General features: G+C 40.8%; 1 protein-coding gene and 1 long non-coding RNA gene across 26 annotated transcripts in view; one reads left to right on the top strand and one right to left on the bottom strand.

The window, feature by feature from the left end:
- LOC140664093 (protein muscleblind) overlaps positions 1-15,892 on the top strand; it is a 378,997-nt gene that overhangs the window by 81,918 nt on the left and 281,187 nt on the right. Inside the window, exon 3 of one of the 24 annotated variants that reach the window (XM_072888846.1) lies at positions 1,646-14,473. The exons of the other annotated variants lie outside the window; for them this stretch is intronic. Within the exon in view, the coding sequence (XP_072744947.1) occupies positions 1,646-1,669 (24 nt within the window). The 3' untranslated portion in view covers positions 1,670-14,473. Of the gene's footprint in view, positions 1-1,645; positions 14,474-15,892 lie in introns of those variants that run through there. 24 annotated transcript variants of the gene reach the window in all.
- LOC140664096 (uncharacterized) overlaps positions 1-15,892 on the bottom strand; it is a 241,066-nt gene that overhangs the window by 89,365 nt on the left and 135,809 nt on the right. The gene's annotated exons all lie outside the window — the stretch shown is intronic.

The raw sequence follows: 15,892 nt of genomic DNA, 5'->3' as shown, positions 1-15,892 counted from the left end.
AAAAATCTTAGAGTTTTAAATTTTCGCTCTTATACACGAGAAGAAAGGATTTGCTAGCACATTATATTTTATGTCATTATTTATTATATAAACAGCGTAAAAATATTTATTAATATTATTTTTATTTATTAAAAATAATTTCGCCAAATCAATAAAAAATCATTTCACTGTAATAACGAATTACGTCACCGCTATCAAAAAAATGTATTTACTAATGTTAAACTCGGTTGAGTGGTAAATTTTTTCCTTAGCAAAGAGATTAGTGTCTCTATGAACCAATATTTTACTCAAGATTTTTCAACGATATGCAAAAGTGGTGCGGCGATAGTTTCGTTACGACGGCAAAATCTTTTTTTTTTTTTGTGTGCGGACAATAATTTAATGTACCCTCGTCGCGGCTTATAACGCCTGTATTTTTAATACAAAGTAGCTGGCGAGAAAGTGTATTCGCCTGAAGTGTAGTTACGCGACACGCCCGGAACAGCCACTTTGTTATTGTAACTTGCAATTTACAAGAATTCCAGCCATATTTCCCGGGTTTATCGTCTATATTTCCGTCGTCGGCGACAATGTGTCCCAGGCACTGCTCAGCCTGGCGGTTAGACACGTCCGTTTTCTCGAGTACACCGGATGATACACGACAATAACTAACCGTAGAAAAATCCATTTATCGCGCTTTTAAGCGTTTATTTCTGCTCGGCCGTTTATTCCGTTACTCGGCCTATTCGGTCAGCTTTGTGTTAATTTCATAGGAAGTAATAATGTCGTCTTGAAATAATATCGATTATTTACGCATGTCAGCACTGCGAAAATGTCCAATAATGTGCGTTTGACGAATTTAATACATCAAGCGGTATAAAAACTTTCGACAAAACGAGAAAACAACGTAACAGTAGCTCGCGTTGACCTCATATCATTACTGCGAAGTTAGATTTCGTCTCAGCTGGCGAGAGCATTGTAGGATGAGATTAAATGCGAGCGATAAATGCGACGGCGAGAGAGAGAGACAGAGAGACGGTCCGTCTCATTTGCAACGCGTGATATCTCATACGAGCTAAGGCAGCAGAGTGAGATCCCGTGATATAATTTACAAATAGAACGACACGTACTATGCCGTCACGGGAATAAATTTCCGTCGTGATTTAACGGTTGGCAAGCTTTTCCCGGTGCCAATGGCCAACGTCGACTCTGCAAACTCCGGCTGCAACGTCGCTCGCGCTTCTTGAGAGGACGATGCAGCAAAAGGGCAGCCGCCGCGGAGCGTTAAGTGACGTTTATGAGAAAATATCGGCCCGGACTGTAATTACATAGCTTCGGTGTAACGCATGCCTCGCCGGCATCTTTTGCAAATAACGGCGTTCGCGGCTGCGGTCCGCTATAACTTCTGGAATTTCTTTCCTCGCCACATTCGGGTGGAGCTTGCACCGAAAACGACTGCGAAATAAAATTAACAGATAAAGCGGATAGCACATTTTAGGGAAATTAATTTTCTCAACTATATGCTTTTTGTGACCCTTTCGGTTGAGAAGTCTAATGCAGTGATAAGATGTGTCTTTATACAAATTTCTTTGTCTCATTTTTATTGAATAGTACTTTATACATCTTTTGTGCAGTTTAATAATGTCAATTCTTCTTTTTGTTACAGGTGAGTCGACGTTTGATTTATTAATGGAACTACGTTAATATGTAAGTAAAAACTGTCATTCTTTTTTACTTTTATAAATGTTACAAGTTTAATTGAAATTATAATAAAGATAGTTTGTTAGATATAGAATCGTATTTAAAATGGAGAAACGATGTATACTCGTAATGCTCTCATAGACTACAAATAATAATTACCATCGACGGTTAAGCAATCCATTTATATTCAATGTCATTCCAGTCGTTCTTTGCGTTCAACATCTTTGATAAACGCCTAGTATTATGGCGTAGGAAGCCATTATGGATCCACGCCTACAATCAATATATCATAATGCATTCGGTTATTATAGCGACTCATTAATAGCGTTTTAACTAATTCAACGATTCATTGCGATATTCTATTCTATTCTGTTGAATTTGCTGTAAAGGTGCTGTAAACTTACGTATAGTTACGCAACCGTTTTAATGTTCATTTTAAATTTCTTCAACATTAAGGTACTCGTTCTTGAAATTCTGTATAAAAACTAATAATTTTCAAATTCAAATTATATAATCTCAATATATAAAGAGAAATTTTAATTCATCACGCTAACCGATGATGACGCAATATTCAGTGAGTTAAGATAGTATTGGGGAGATTGCGCGAGAATTTATCGTGTTAGATGCATTCACTGGCTTGGAACAACCATCTCTATAAAGTCCATTTAATTTCCGCAAGACCGTCCAAAATACGCGAGTCCTCAGGAAGCACATAATTCCTCCGGTAGATCATTACTTTTAGCAGCAGGACAATTCATGAACCAAAGCGCGCTTTGTGGCACGAGTCACGTTATTTGTCCGCTTGATCCTTCGATCGTGCCAGATTTAATGGTTTTCCGTTAATCCTCCGCAACCCTTTCGAAAGTAGAAGATGATGAGGGGGGGGGGGGGGGTAGTAAAGGTTGGACGCGGGAGGATGGCTGGACGTGAGGTGGGTTCTGCTGTTCGCAGAATGCGGTGGGGACAGAAATGAGAACGAGCGAGGAGAAGAGAAGAGAAAGTCGAGGCGAAAGAAGAGAGGGAAATGGGGAGGGGGAGGAACGACGAGAAAGAAAAGAAGGAGTTAGGGTTAGGGGTTGGAGGAGCAATAAGGAATTATTGCGGTACGATCGACAAACGGCGACTACGTGGCCGCACTACGGAAGATCCTCTCCGGTCGAGCGACTTTCCTCTCTTCTCCACGTCGTCTCTCTTTTCCTCTCTCTCTCTCTCTCTCTCTCTCTCTCTCTCTCTCTCTCTCTCTCTCTCTCTCTCTCTCTTCTCTTTTCCCTACCCGCCCATCTTGGACTTCCGCGTCATGCCCACGAAACCTTCCAGACTCGTCAATATGTAATGTTCGAAGGCCCGCGCGTTACGCCACCCTTCGCCCTGCCTCCGGTCGTCCTACGTGGAATGGAAGATTCTTTCCGACCCTGTATATTTCAGTGAACGCGCCGAGGAGCAAACCGCGACGGGACAAGTCTGACCCTGTAAATATACTGTACTTCATGATTCCTGCTGCGGTAACCGATATGATTATCAGACAAATATCTTGAGTGCTCTGATACACGCTGGTACACAGAATGTTTCATTAATACCGTACAAATTCTTCTGAAACTTTTAAAAGATAGGACAAAATATTATATAAAAATATTATAAATCTTATTTTTAATTAAACGTACGTAGTTTAAAAAATATTCTTTTATATAAAATACAAAATTATTGACAAAATTAATTCAAGTTGATTATTTTTGACAGTGATTTACTGTCATATCTGCACATCTTTACGTGCATTCACATAGTTGTTAATTTTTAGTTTTTAACATTTTTTTAAACATCGGATAACAAATCGGTCTAAATAGATGCAATAAGAATCCGTTAGGTTAACGTGTAACGTGTTCGATGCTAAAAATATCGAACGATACACTCTTGACGAAGTTTTATCGATGCATCTGTTTTGTTTGTCAAGGGAAATCTAGTTTACCGTCGTCGTCGTCGTCGTCGTCGTCGTCGCCGCGCAAAACCAATTTCGTCTCCGCCTTCGGGGTCTCCATATCGGGCGTACATTAAGCGACAACGTATAGGCGAGCTCGATTTATCAACGTTCCGCAAAGTCTCCTTCCTCAACGAATCGCGTTTCCGTTCTTGATAAGAATATAAATAAATGGTAGTCGAGCTTTACTCACAGTCTCTTAGGTCATCGTCAGTTATGAATTTTATCCTTTAACGCGCTTATTAATCTACCGATTGCGTATTGCAATTATTGCTATATTATCTGGAATATTTCTTAGATTATTTCCTGAATAAAGATATACTGTCGTTATATACGAAGGCCGACATACGTGCATCGTATAGGCGGACACCATATGCGCGACGCATGATTGCGGCGGTTCTCCAGCGATAAATTGAAAAATTATGCGTACCACCCTCACACAGGCAGCGCTGCCTTTGACGGCGGCGATACGTGGATGGAAAATAATACTACGTGCGTGCAGATTCGCGCTCGCGCGGCTGTAAAAACGTGGATTTCCCACTTGACGACAAGTGCCATTCGCGAGCCGTCATCGTACATTCCCTACGATCGCGCGCGATTTCTTCTTTTCCCTTTGCTACTTTACGTTGAATGCTCTAGAGGATGCAAGTACCAACCTTTACGCGCGGTTCATTACCTATGAATGGCGTGTTGCACGCCGACCGTGCAACAGAATGCGGTATGTAAAGCAAGGAATGCGTTTCGTCTCCAAGCAGATATCGAATTTACGTAAACGCAGATCTTGCGAGCGACTTATTTTTTGACTTGAGTCACTTTAACGCGGAAATAGACAAAAATAATTTAAAATGAAAAATAAAACCACTTTAAACATGAACTATTTTTCTTACTGGATTGCAAGTAATTAATGCAAAATAATAATTTATATATTAAAATTTTATTTAAAATATTTAGTTAATTTAAGAGAAATTAGAGAGAAAGAAAGAGAGAGAGAGAGAGAGAGAGAGAGAGAGAGAGAGAGAGAGAGAGAGAGAGAAATATTTCAAATATATTGTATATGTATCATGAAGATTTTAATTTAATACTTTGTTCACAAAACTCATTTTTTTGCAACTTGTGATTTTAAATTAGATATTTTGTTTATTCTTTATTTAATATATTAGTTATTTTTCAGTTTAAAATATTGGGTAATTGTTTTTGAAATAAATGTATATTTGTATAATATTATTTTACACGGAAATTAAATATATTTCTAAATAATATTTTATTTCAACGAAATTGGATTGAAATAATTATTTCAATAGTTTGATTGCATTTGAACTCGTACTCACTACAATTTATAGATTATCTCTCTTTCTCATTCTAATATTTTCTCTTCAATGCACATTTTCACTTTTATTCATCCTATCTTTGATTTTAAATTAAAGGACAAATATGAATCGCAAACGTGAATTGCAAGATAAAATTACGATATTTAAAAATTTTGTACAATAATCGAGTTTTTATCTCAATAATTTATGGGACGGACGAGTCTCGCGAAACTAGCAGATGTTATCTTCACCAATGAAACGACGATGGATGATGGCTCTTCTATGCTTATAGCTATAGTCAATGCGAAGGATTATCCATATCGATGCGCGAATACATATGTATGAAGTGAGGAGCTTCTATCGGCGTTAAAATTTAGCGTAGGTGACTTCTATTGCGTCAGATACGTAAAGCAATAACGTGTGTGCGAAATGATTTGGCCAGCAAAGAGATTGTGAATGTACATTTTAATTGAGGCAAAGGGATAATATATGCACGATGCATAAAAATTCACTGATACATTTGTGCGTGTGCAATTTCACAAAATTCAAAGTGATTGACAGCGTGATTAAATGTCAATAAACGTTGACAATTTTTTTTTTTTTTTTTTTTTTGTAACATAGCAGAGGTTTAAAGTTAACCTGTCAAACTCAACATGTGTTCTTTTCATGAACTTAATAAAAGCACGAAAACGTCTATTATTGTGATGGAATAGACGCCACGACAAATGAATTACGACTTTGTCAATTTTAGGATAAAAAAAATCTGTCAGTTTGTTGAGGCACAAATTATAAATATTTATCGTTTTATGAAAAGATTTGATATCGACACATACGGGCGAGAGAAATTCATCCGTGGCATTCTAGCGGTGCAAAAGTTTTGTGAAATCTATTGTATCAATTATCATGGAAATATGTAAATTTTATAGTATGCTCCATACACTCGTGTGAATGTATTTCAATAGATATCTATCCAATCGTAGAATTGTGCATTGTGATACATTCGAGAGATTGTCTCGTTCTATCAAGTCTTACGAAATAGGTATCGTGTTCGCGCGGATGGATAGAAAAGACGCTCGGGCGATACGTATACAAACTTGTAGATCTAGACGAGCAAAGTTTAGAGCAATAACGTTGCGAGGGGTGACGTAGGGGTTACGGTAATATGAGGCGAGGTGAGACTCGTACCGCCCGAGACCGCGTTGGAACAATGCCTTATCGAGCAACATTGTCTACTACCGAGAAGGGGGGCGAGTCGAATGTGCGTGGAACAGACAGAGAGGAGAAAGACAACAAGGGGGTGAGGTTGCGAAAGCAAAGGGATGCGCACGCGGGGCCTTGGACGATGAGCATTTCGGGGTTTATCTCGTGTATGGAGCGTACACACATTGTCCGTTTTCTGCACAAGGTCGGCCGTAGAGACGCTGCGGTCTTCCGATCAAATTGGATCTACTGAGAGAGTTCGGAGTATCGGGTCGACCGCAACGGGTGCAAATCCACGGGCGACCACGGAATATCCCGTGGCCGCAATCTCCCCTCTTCACCCCCCCCCCATCCCCCTCACGCGATTCATCCTCTCTCCCAGCTCTTTTCGGCCCCTCGCGAACCGCACTCTCGGTATATTTTCACCAAAATGCAGATCGCGTTGGTTCGTCGCGCTGCGAGATTCCACATAATTTCGTCTCGACTCGTGCGAATTAAGGATTTACCTTGAAAGGAGGAGGATTTTAGGATATATAGACAGAGAGCGAAGAGCGGTTTGGACTGGCTATACCCTCTGAAATATGAATTATTATTGTACCGAGGGATATTACCAGCTTTGCGAAAGCGTCTCTCGAGAACCTCGATGAGAATGATTTTTCTCAAAGATAAATCATTATTATGAATATTTCATTTTACTGTACATTGCTTGAGACTTTTATACGTATAATCGGAAATATACTAATCAGATATGTATGAATGTGTGTGTAGGAATGATTCGCAGAGACATGAGAAATACGGAAAACAAGTGTCCGTGTAGATTGATAAAAAATCGAGTATCTCGCTTGGATAACGAATAAATTGAAAGTTCGTTTCGATTATCTCGCGCCGAGTTATATTTAGGACATCGAGTGAATCACACTTAATCAAGTACGATCCGGCAAGAGTGCCGGGAATCGATCCTTCTCCGTTTTTCATCTCGCTATATTCAGCTACCACCGAGTGGGTTCGACGAGTTAATACTCATCGATGAAACAGAAAATGTCAGAGACAATCTAAGGATAGCTATTTCGATAATCTTTCAATTTGCTCTTCATTGATGACGACCATTTTCGAGTTTTTCTTTTATTACCTACGTCATAAAATAACAAATTCGACGAGGACGCTATCGTTTCATTTCTATCACAGTATTACATAGGTTTGTATCTTCATTGAGAGAGAATCGTCGACTATAAATAAAAAAAAAAATTATCTCATCACACATGTGCGTAGGTTGCACTTTTTCTAAAGATGAATCGGCTGATATCGGTTCGACTATCGCATTACCGTGGTAGTTCTCTTTGCCTCGCCTCGAGGCGAGAAAGGACTCTCGACGGGGACAAGAGGAAGGTTGAGAGAGTCCGTAGGAAGGCGCGTGACGCGAGGTAGCCTCGAGCAACGCCTCCGGAGGGTGTTTCTCACCTCCTTCCTTGTCCGCTCAACCCCTCGTACTCAAAGTGCTAATGAGTGTCGCCTCGTAAGCCAATTAATACTCCTCCGCCCGTTCTACCAGGAGGTAGAGTCTGCGAACGAGCAAAATGCGGGAGCCTGACAGAGAGTAGCGGTAGCGGAGAAGAGATGGGAAGAGGAGAGAGAGAGAGGAGGGAGGAGGGAACGGAGATGGTAGGCGAGTCGCTCCCTTGGAAAGCCAGGACCCGTACCTGCCTGTGCTACATGACCAGAATACCCCGCGGATTTGGTATGCCGGCCACGCCTGACCGCCGCACACCACCTCCTTCTCTTCCTCGTCAAGTGAACTCCGGCGTAAGGCGCTACCAAAACCGCTCTTCCTCTGCAGCACCCCACCATCGCCACCCCATCCAACCTCCCTACCGAATCTCCCGGAACCTCCTAGCACCTTCGACGCCTTCGACCGTCACTACCGTCACCACTCACGCTTATATTCCAGGCGATTTCTTGAAGGCGTGCGCGAGATGTGTATAGGTGGGCGGACCACAATACATACACACGCACGCACACATACACCGTTCAAGTCTTCTAGAGTACTTAGAGAGACGTCCGTGGAGCGTACGACGACGTTACTTCTTACTTAAAGACGTCGAGGACTTATGACGCGCACGTGACAGAGTTTCATACTACGCCGAGTCAGCTCTGAGCGCGGAGACGGAAAGTTTAGCGCGATCGCTGGACAACGCGAAAACATCTTCCGAAATTTTTTGGGTCAACTTCGATTGAGCGTCGTAAGCTCAAGTTTTACGAGATGGGAAGGGATGACTTTGAGTAATATATACACACACCCACACATATTTATATAGATACTTTTTCTTCGGTATAGATCAATGACAGGATCACGACGCTCATTTTTGACGCAAAATTTACGAGCTGTCGTGACTGATCGCGTCAGCTCCTCATCGAGGAGAAACTCACGGATACCCGTTGTTCATTTATATAACTTTACGTGTGCTCGATCGCAAGTTTTTAACGTCTCCGAGAGGCGCTCTCGCCAGATTTACGCTTCTCCGGCGCACCTCGTGTGATAAATCATGTACATGTAGACGCGTCGCGCGAGATACTTAGGAACACGAGTACACGGAATAGCGAGGCCGTGGCACGGTGTTACTTCTTACTTAAAGGCGCGAAGGACTTATGACGCGTACGTGACAAAATTGCAGACGCGGCCTCCGGGCTCGAGCGAGCTCGCGAGCTCGGCAAAGGTCTCCGAGTACCGAGGAAGCGAACGCGCGCGCGACCATAGTTTTTGGGGGGGGGGGAGGTGGAGGGAGAAATGTTGCTTCTTCTTCTACTTCTTCTTCTTCCGCCTCTCACTTAGCTCGTCGCCACGTCTGCTCTTGATTCGCCTCCTTCTCCGGTCGCCCCCTTCCGCCCCGTTAGCAGACGCTGCGACAATAAAGTTACAGAGAGGGTCGCGGAGTTCACGGGAAATTGAAGTTTCGCGCGACAAATTGTCGACGGACTGCCGTCCTCCCGAATGACGAACTTTCTAATCGTGCTCGTGGTACGTGGATAGTACTTGAAATGGTTCTTGACGGAGGCGACAGAAGCGATCAGGACGAAGGCACTAGAACGTCAGAAGAGAACGTAGGTTCCAAACGAGAGAAATCGAATTAATCCTCGAAAAGAACGTGTATAGAATCTATTTTTGTACCTTTATATGCCTAGCTGGACCGTTAATATTAAATTAACTTATTTGACAGTTCTTTTTTTTTTTTATTATATATATATATATATATGTATAATTTGTCAGCTTATTTTTTACACATATATTGCATTGTCGTTAAACAATTATATAAACTATATAAATATGTATGTATATACATTTGATAAGCTGTGTAAATTTGAAGCTAATTTTTTTAAACCAAGATTAATTAGAAGATTAATTATCATAATTTTTTCTAGCTTTTAAAATCAAACAGTTTGAAAGTTTAAATTTAAATTAAATTTTTTCAAGTAAAGTTATTTTTCATAAAAAAAAAATGTAAAACAATATATACATAAAATTTTTTCTAAATATAAATTTTAGAATTGATATATATATATATATACACGCACGTTAATTAATGTGAATTATCACAGAGAAAGAGCGAAAGAGAGATCATGTCGCTATAAAAATCGATTTCTAATCGATATATATGTATATATATATAGCATACGACACATATGGCATACCGTATGCTTGTGGTCGTAAAATTTTAGAGTCGTCTGCTCAGTGATGGAACGCGTTATTCTTGCGTATTTTCCTACATTCTGGTCGATTGATTCGCGTCATTTGCAGCGGTCAAACAAAGTTCTGCGTTTGCATCCGCAATAACGCTCGCGGGCTTATCAAGTGAATGAAGCCAAATTAAATGTTGTCCTCTCTCGTATACATCTCTCTTTCTCTCTTTGCGTATACATTAGGCTTAGCTGCTGGCTTTGTGTTCTCTTCAAATAAACGCAAAGAGATACACGTACACAGGATTGTACTACGGTTATATAAAAGTTGATTTCACCAAAACAGCACGAATAGAGGGGAAATTGAAATACAGTTTCTGTATTTTATATCCGCGCGACTCGTAAATGACGTCTCAGCGATAACCTGCCGTCGTTATTTGAAATTAAAATCAATTTGCACAATGTCGGCTATGCCGGGGAACATTTTCCGCGCGCGCGCGCGCGTATTCTCGGTTTAATCCTCATCATTGAATAAAGTATCGATTTCACATAGACGGAAATATCAGCAGCACTGGCTAAATGTCACATATTATCGTATTTCTAGTTTTCGATTAGCTCATCCCGTTTGATACGATCGCGAGAGCAGAGAGATAAAAATAGGATCAAACGCGGTCGCGTCGTATTAAACTCCGGTGGGAGCGCATTAACCACGTCACCTGATTATTATTGCATCGCTCGTACCGTCTCTTTTCGCTCGTTTCTCATTAACCTTTCCGTGTTACGTGACAGCCTACGGTATCGCTGTTTGTCCGAATTACATTTATGTAGCCTGATCCTGCGCAGGATGATGGATCGTACACCGCAGTTCGTCTTTGTAGTTTACGAGCGGCGCGGGCTGATCCGATTAGGTTTAGGTCGAGTTTGGTCGAATTAGGCATCTATTGCGACCCTTCTTGATTGCCAGATCTCTCGTCACTATATTATTTATCGACGTGTTTGTATTATCCAGCTACAACGCGGTAGTTCGCCCCGACCGGTGTTTGTAAACTTTTTCTATCTACCGACGTAACTCGATTAAATGAACATTTCGTTTCGTAGCTAATTATTCTATTTTGCATCCTGCTAATTCGTGCTGTTTTCTCATATACGAAAAAGATATTTCCGAGCTGGCGGAAAATACATTTTTAACTGAAATTAATACAGATATTGATATTTGTAAATTTCTGCGCGAAACTTTTCAAACGATATGAATAAACGGGCGAATTATCGTATAAATAATTACATTCGTGTGTTTGGGAAGAATAGGTACAATCGTAATCAAGAATACATCGGTGTGAATAAATTTCATACTTACGTTTCAGCGCTCTACAAGAAGGAATAATTTAACGATGTTTATGCCGGGCGTTTACGCGAAGCGGCGAAATAATTCACACGTTGTATTCCCCCGGCTACATTTGTATACTGGCCCGGCGTCGTATTTACCTTTATAAAGTCTCACGTTATGCTCTCTTTTGGATCGTAAGATATAGCTGGCTCGTATCGCCAAATTACATTTATGGCGTCCGTCGCGTGTACAAACGACGGTACCGGCCAGGTCCTTTCCTCTCTATTCGAGATCGCTTCCCTGATGCGATCCGATGCGGTACGGTACGGTACGATACGGTATGGTATGGTATGGTATGGTATGGTTTACGAGCGGCATGTGCCGCCGGTCGAATTAGGCGCTTCTACAAGCGGCTGCCGCACCTGCCGAACAGTTCCGCATTGTCATGCGAGGCGGTCCCTATAAACCGAGATTGCCGAGGGATCGAAAGTTATGGCCGGTCGTCTTTTCTGTCCCTCCCCTCCCTCCCTCTCCACATTTCTCTGTCTCCCCCGCGTGTCTACCGCTATACTAGGCTCTCTTCCCTTCTCTCGGATTCTTCCTCGCGCCTCGTGGCCTATGAGAAAACGTACGACTGACGGTGTTATACCACCCTCTCCACCCTTCGTCTTCTCCCTCGATGTCTCTCGCGCAAACAGTGTTCTCTCTCTTTCTCTCTCCTTCGATCGCATTTGGATATCGCGGTGTATAAACTATTTCCCCTCCTCTCCTCTTCTCTTTTTCCCCTCTCTTCCCCTCCCCTCGTGTATATGGCCACTCGAGATCGTTCGGAGAAAACGAATTCCATTTTCTTCGGTAAGAATTCTCTGCGCACTCGAGAACTTTTGGGTTTACGTATCTCGTAGCCATTGGGTGGCCCGAAGGGGTTACCGAGAGATCAGTATTATCTCTATGTAACGTTCTCCGATATCTGCTCTGTAAAACTAGGGATGAGATCTCGATTCTCCTCGGAGATTTAAGAAATTTCACGTTTACTATGCCGAAAATCTCTATAATCTTAAAGTATATATTGTCGTAAATTAAACGGTTTCATTAACTCTGTCCACGGATGAATCTGGGAAGCGTGCTGTCAGCTCGGTAACGGATGTATCTACGGAGACGCGGATAATTCGTTGAAGACGGAGCGCCGGCAAATCGAAGGTAAATGCGGCGGAACAATCGCGACGGGACCGCGTGCGTCTGACGGTCCTGCACAGGCGTCGTTCACCCGCACCCTCCGTAGCGCTTCTCTGCACCCCTGGATTCGAACGCGATGGAAGTCGAAGTGGTCTCCCTCGGGAGATCGAAGTAGGCTTCGCAACTGGGAGAGACGGCTTTTCCGTCGCTGACAGAAACACAAGACGGACACTAAGGAAATCCCGCGACTCGAATCAGTTTGTGTGTTTTAGACGGTCCACTGGATTACAATGTTCTCGATGCAAAAATTTAAATAGCTCAGAGATTATTAATTTCTTCATTTAATGAATTGACCGAAACTATATGTGAATCTGTTAATTATTAAAAAATCTCCTAGGGTCATTTATACGTATTTAATTTTCTCGGGCAGTCTCGAACAATTTTTTCGAGAAAAGAAAATGACGATTTATACACTAGATTTCAAAATTTAACGTTTCACTTATACTCTCCAATAAAAGTTTCTTCTCTTTTAAAGAACATATAGAACATATTTTTATTGCATGTGCAATATAAATTGTCAAAAATATATGGATTAAATTTATAAATAACGTGAAAGAGGGAGAACATTTCGAGATATGAAAAAAATCACGGAATGTAGAAAAAAAACGAAATAAACATTACCAGATGTAAGATCATGCAAAAATATTCTATCGAAAAAATTGACGTGATTTGCAATTAACTATTTCTTTCCTTTTGTTTCTTTAACAACACGTCAGTGTGTTAAACCCACCTATCTTTGAGCTTGCTAGGGTTACCGTTTTGACTCGACGATTTCTGCTACGTCTCGTTTTTTACTTTTTGGATCTATATATCGCTCATTTCTTAATGTGCATGAATTATTTTGTAAGCTTATCCTGCGGTGCTTGCTTCTATTTTGCACTGCCACATTGTGTTTGTCGTAAATGTATACGCGAAGTACAACGCACATTTTAAGCGTATTACGATGTGTTAAAATTTTGATACAATCAGCAGTCTATTCTTGTTGTTTACCATGCCGATGCTAGTGTTTGTTTGCAGTATGGAAATGAAGGATGTAGGAAAATAGCACGGTCATGCGTGGGGAGTTTAATATATGTGCATATGTGTCGATTACACTTACGCAACAGACAGTTTTGCATTTTTTTTTAAATATAATGTGTTAAAGAGGAAAATTTAAAACGCAGTTGTAACATTTTTTCGATACTTGTGTAAAATTTTTTATGTATTTTAGTTTGTTAAAACACCTTGAATTTGTTAAACTCGTATTATTTTATTGATAATTCTTTGCATATACGATTACTACATTGAAATCATTATTAAATTTTTTTTATTTGTTTTATTAGAGAAAGAGAGAGAGAGAGAGAGAGAGAGGGAAACTGATGTGTAATATATTATTTTATACAGTGACAGTTTGGTGCTTTTGTATCTCATAAAAACGTATTGTGCGGTTTATAATGCAATACATTATTTTATACAATATTTTACTATAGTAATTTTTTAGCGGAACCCCTCCCGCTCTTTCTGAACAGAATTGAGAATCTTTATTTTTTACAAGTTGAAGAATATTATTCGTCAAATGTGACATTGGCACAGATTTAACTGTGTCACTATCGTATTCGACCGATGGTTGCGGTTCATTAATATCGACGTACCACGTAACACGTTGGAATTCAGTGGAATGCATACCGCACGTCGAATTTGCGGCGAGCAAATAATTCAACGCGGACAGAGCGTTCACGCTAAGAAGACTTAATAGTGAAGAAGTTAACATTCTGCGTGTAACATCCAAATTTACTGACTTCTTCCTTGCTTGTTAAGACGGAAAAACGTTAGACTTTGATGACTTTATCGTTCTGATATTATCTAAAAATTAATGCGAATATTAAGCCCAAGTCTTTAAAGTTTTAAGAATTAATACGAACTAATCGACACAATTGAGAAACGAGAGGAAATTTGGTTTCTCATTTGGAAATAAGGACAATAATGCTGGTTACGTAAAATTGTATCTGCTTGCGCCGTTTCTTCAGCTTATCCTGGTGACTAAGGAACCGTAAGGGTCTTCTTCGTCACGTAGAATCTGTTATTCGGTCCTTCGCGTGGCCCAAATGAAAACTCTCTCTCTCTCTCTCTCTCTCTCTCTCTCTCTCTCTCTCTCTCTCTCTTTCTCTTTCTCTTTTCTCTCCTTTGTCCCTGATTCAAAGGCCGGAGTAATTAGATTTGAGTTTTGCAAACTTGATTGGCCTGCGCTCGGTCCCGGGGCTACGGCGAATTTTATTACGCGCGCACAAACGACAAACATGACGGAACGAAAATTCTTCTTCCGGCCAACGTGTGAGCGCACCGATGAAGATACCGAATTATTTCCGACAGAAAAGGCACACGAGGATTTTGCACTTGTCCGCTCGATTGTGTCGCAATATAATTTTCGAATGTTTGCCCTGGGTGCATTTGTATAAAGGACATTGTTGTGATATATAATATAATATTTTGTTAGAGGAAAAGAGAGCAAAAAAGAGAGAAAATTTTATATATATTTATATATATATAAACAAATATATAAACGTCGAATATATTAATTTTCATAGAAAAACCGCATTGGCAAAAACTTGTTTAATAACTATTATGCAAATTAGATATAAACTAATAATAATATTACTACAATTTAACACACTTTCGAGGAGAGAGATCTTTCAGGATGCAAAATATCTATTCATGGATATAAAAAGGAAAAATATTACCTTCTCTTCGTGGGCGTAGTCTCCTTCTAGTCATTATTTTTGTCTCCTTTCTTGCCTTTTTTCTGTGCCTGCGCATTTATTTTCAACTTCTTTATTACGCTTCGATTCGCCTCCGTACGTTTCCGAAATATACACTTGGCAGGTCCGATTTCGCCCGTCTCGTAAGAAACGACCTCCTGATTGCCAAGAGGACATTCTCCGCCGGTGTCCTCGGACTCCTTCGAGGTCTCGAGCTTTTCCATCCTTCATCGGGGAAGAAGAGGATTCTTACGATCGGCAGTGAATATTCTCTCGGTCGAATGCGTGTTTCGTCCGTCAAGGATAAAGACGAGAATCTGAGAAGGTGGGCGTAGAGTAACTGTACCGTATACCTCTCGGCGAGCGGAAGCGATCCGGAGGAGCGATGTTCTCCAGGGGTTTATCGAGAAACGTCGCTCGTTTATCGACAACTACTACTCCCCGCGCCGGTCGCTCAGGAATACAATTTCGAGAACCGGGACGAATACACCGGTGTCGAATAATTTGCCACCGTCTCGCCTTTGCGTTACTCTTCGCCGCGCGAGACTGCACTTTCACGCTCCCCCGCGTCCTATTCCGTAATTCTGATTTGGCATTATATTTATCTTCTTCCCGGATCTCTCGTTTTGGAAGTTTTCGCATTAACGATTCTTAATGTGGAGTGAAACGCGTAACTTAATAATATTTTCGAAGCTGAACAGCAAACGTATTTGATAAGATTCAAGTTTCTAGTCAAAATTCTCTGAAAATTCAGATTAACAAAATTAAA

The sequence above is a fragment of the Anoplolepis gracilipes genome, chromosome 3 (assembly GCF_047496725.1).
Source record: "Anoplolepis gracilipes chromosome 3, ASM4749672v1, whole genome shotgun sequence".
NCBI classification, from domain to species: Eukaryota; Metazoa; Arthropoda; class Insecta; order Hymenoptera; family Formicidae; genus Anoplolepis; species Anoplolepis gracilipes.
This window is presented reverse-complemented; position numbering and strand designations above follow the sequence as displayed.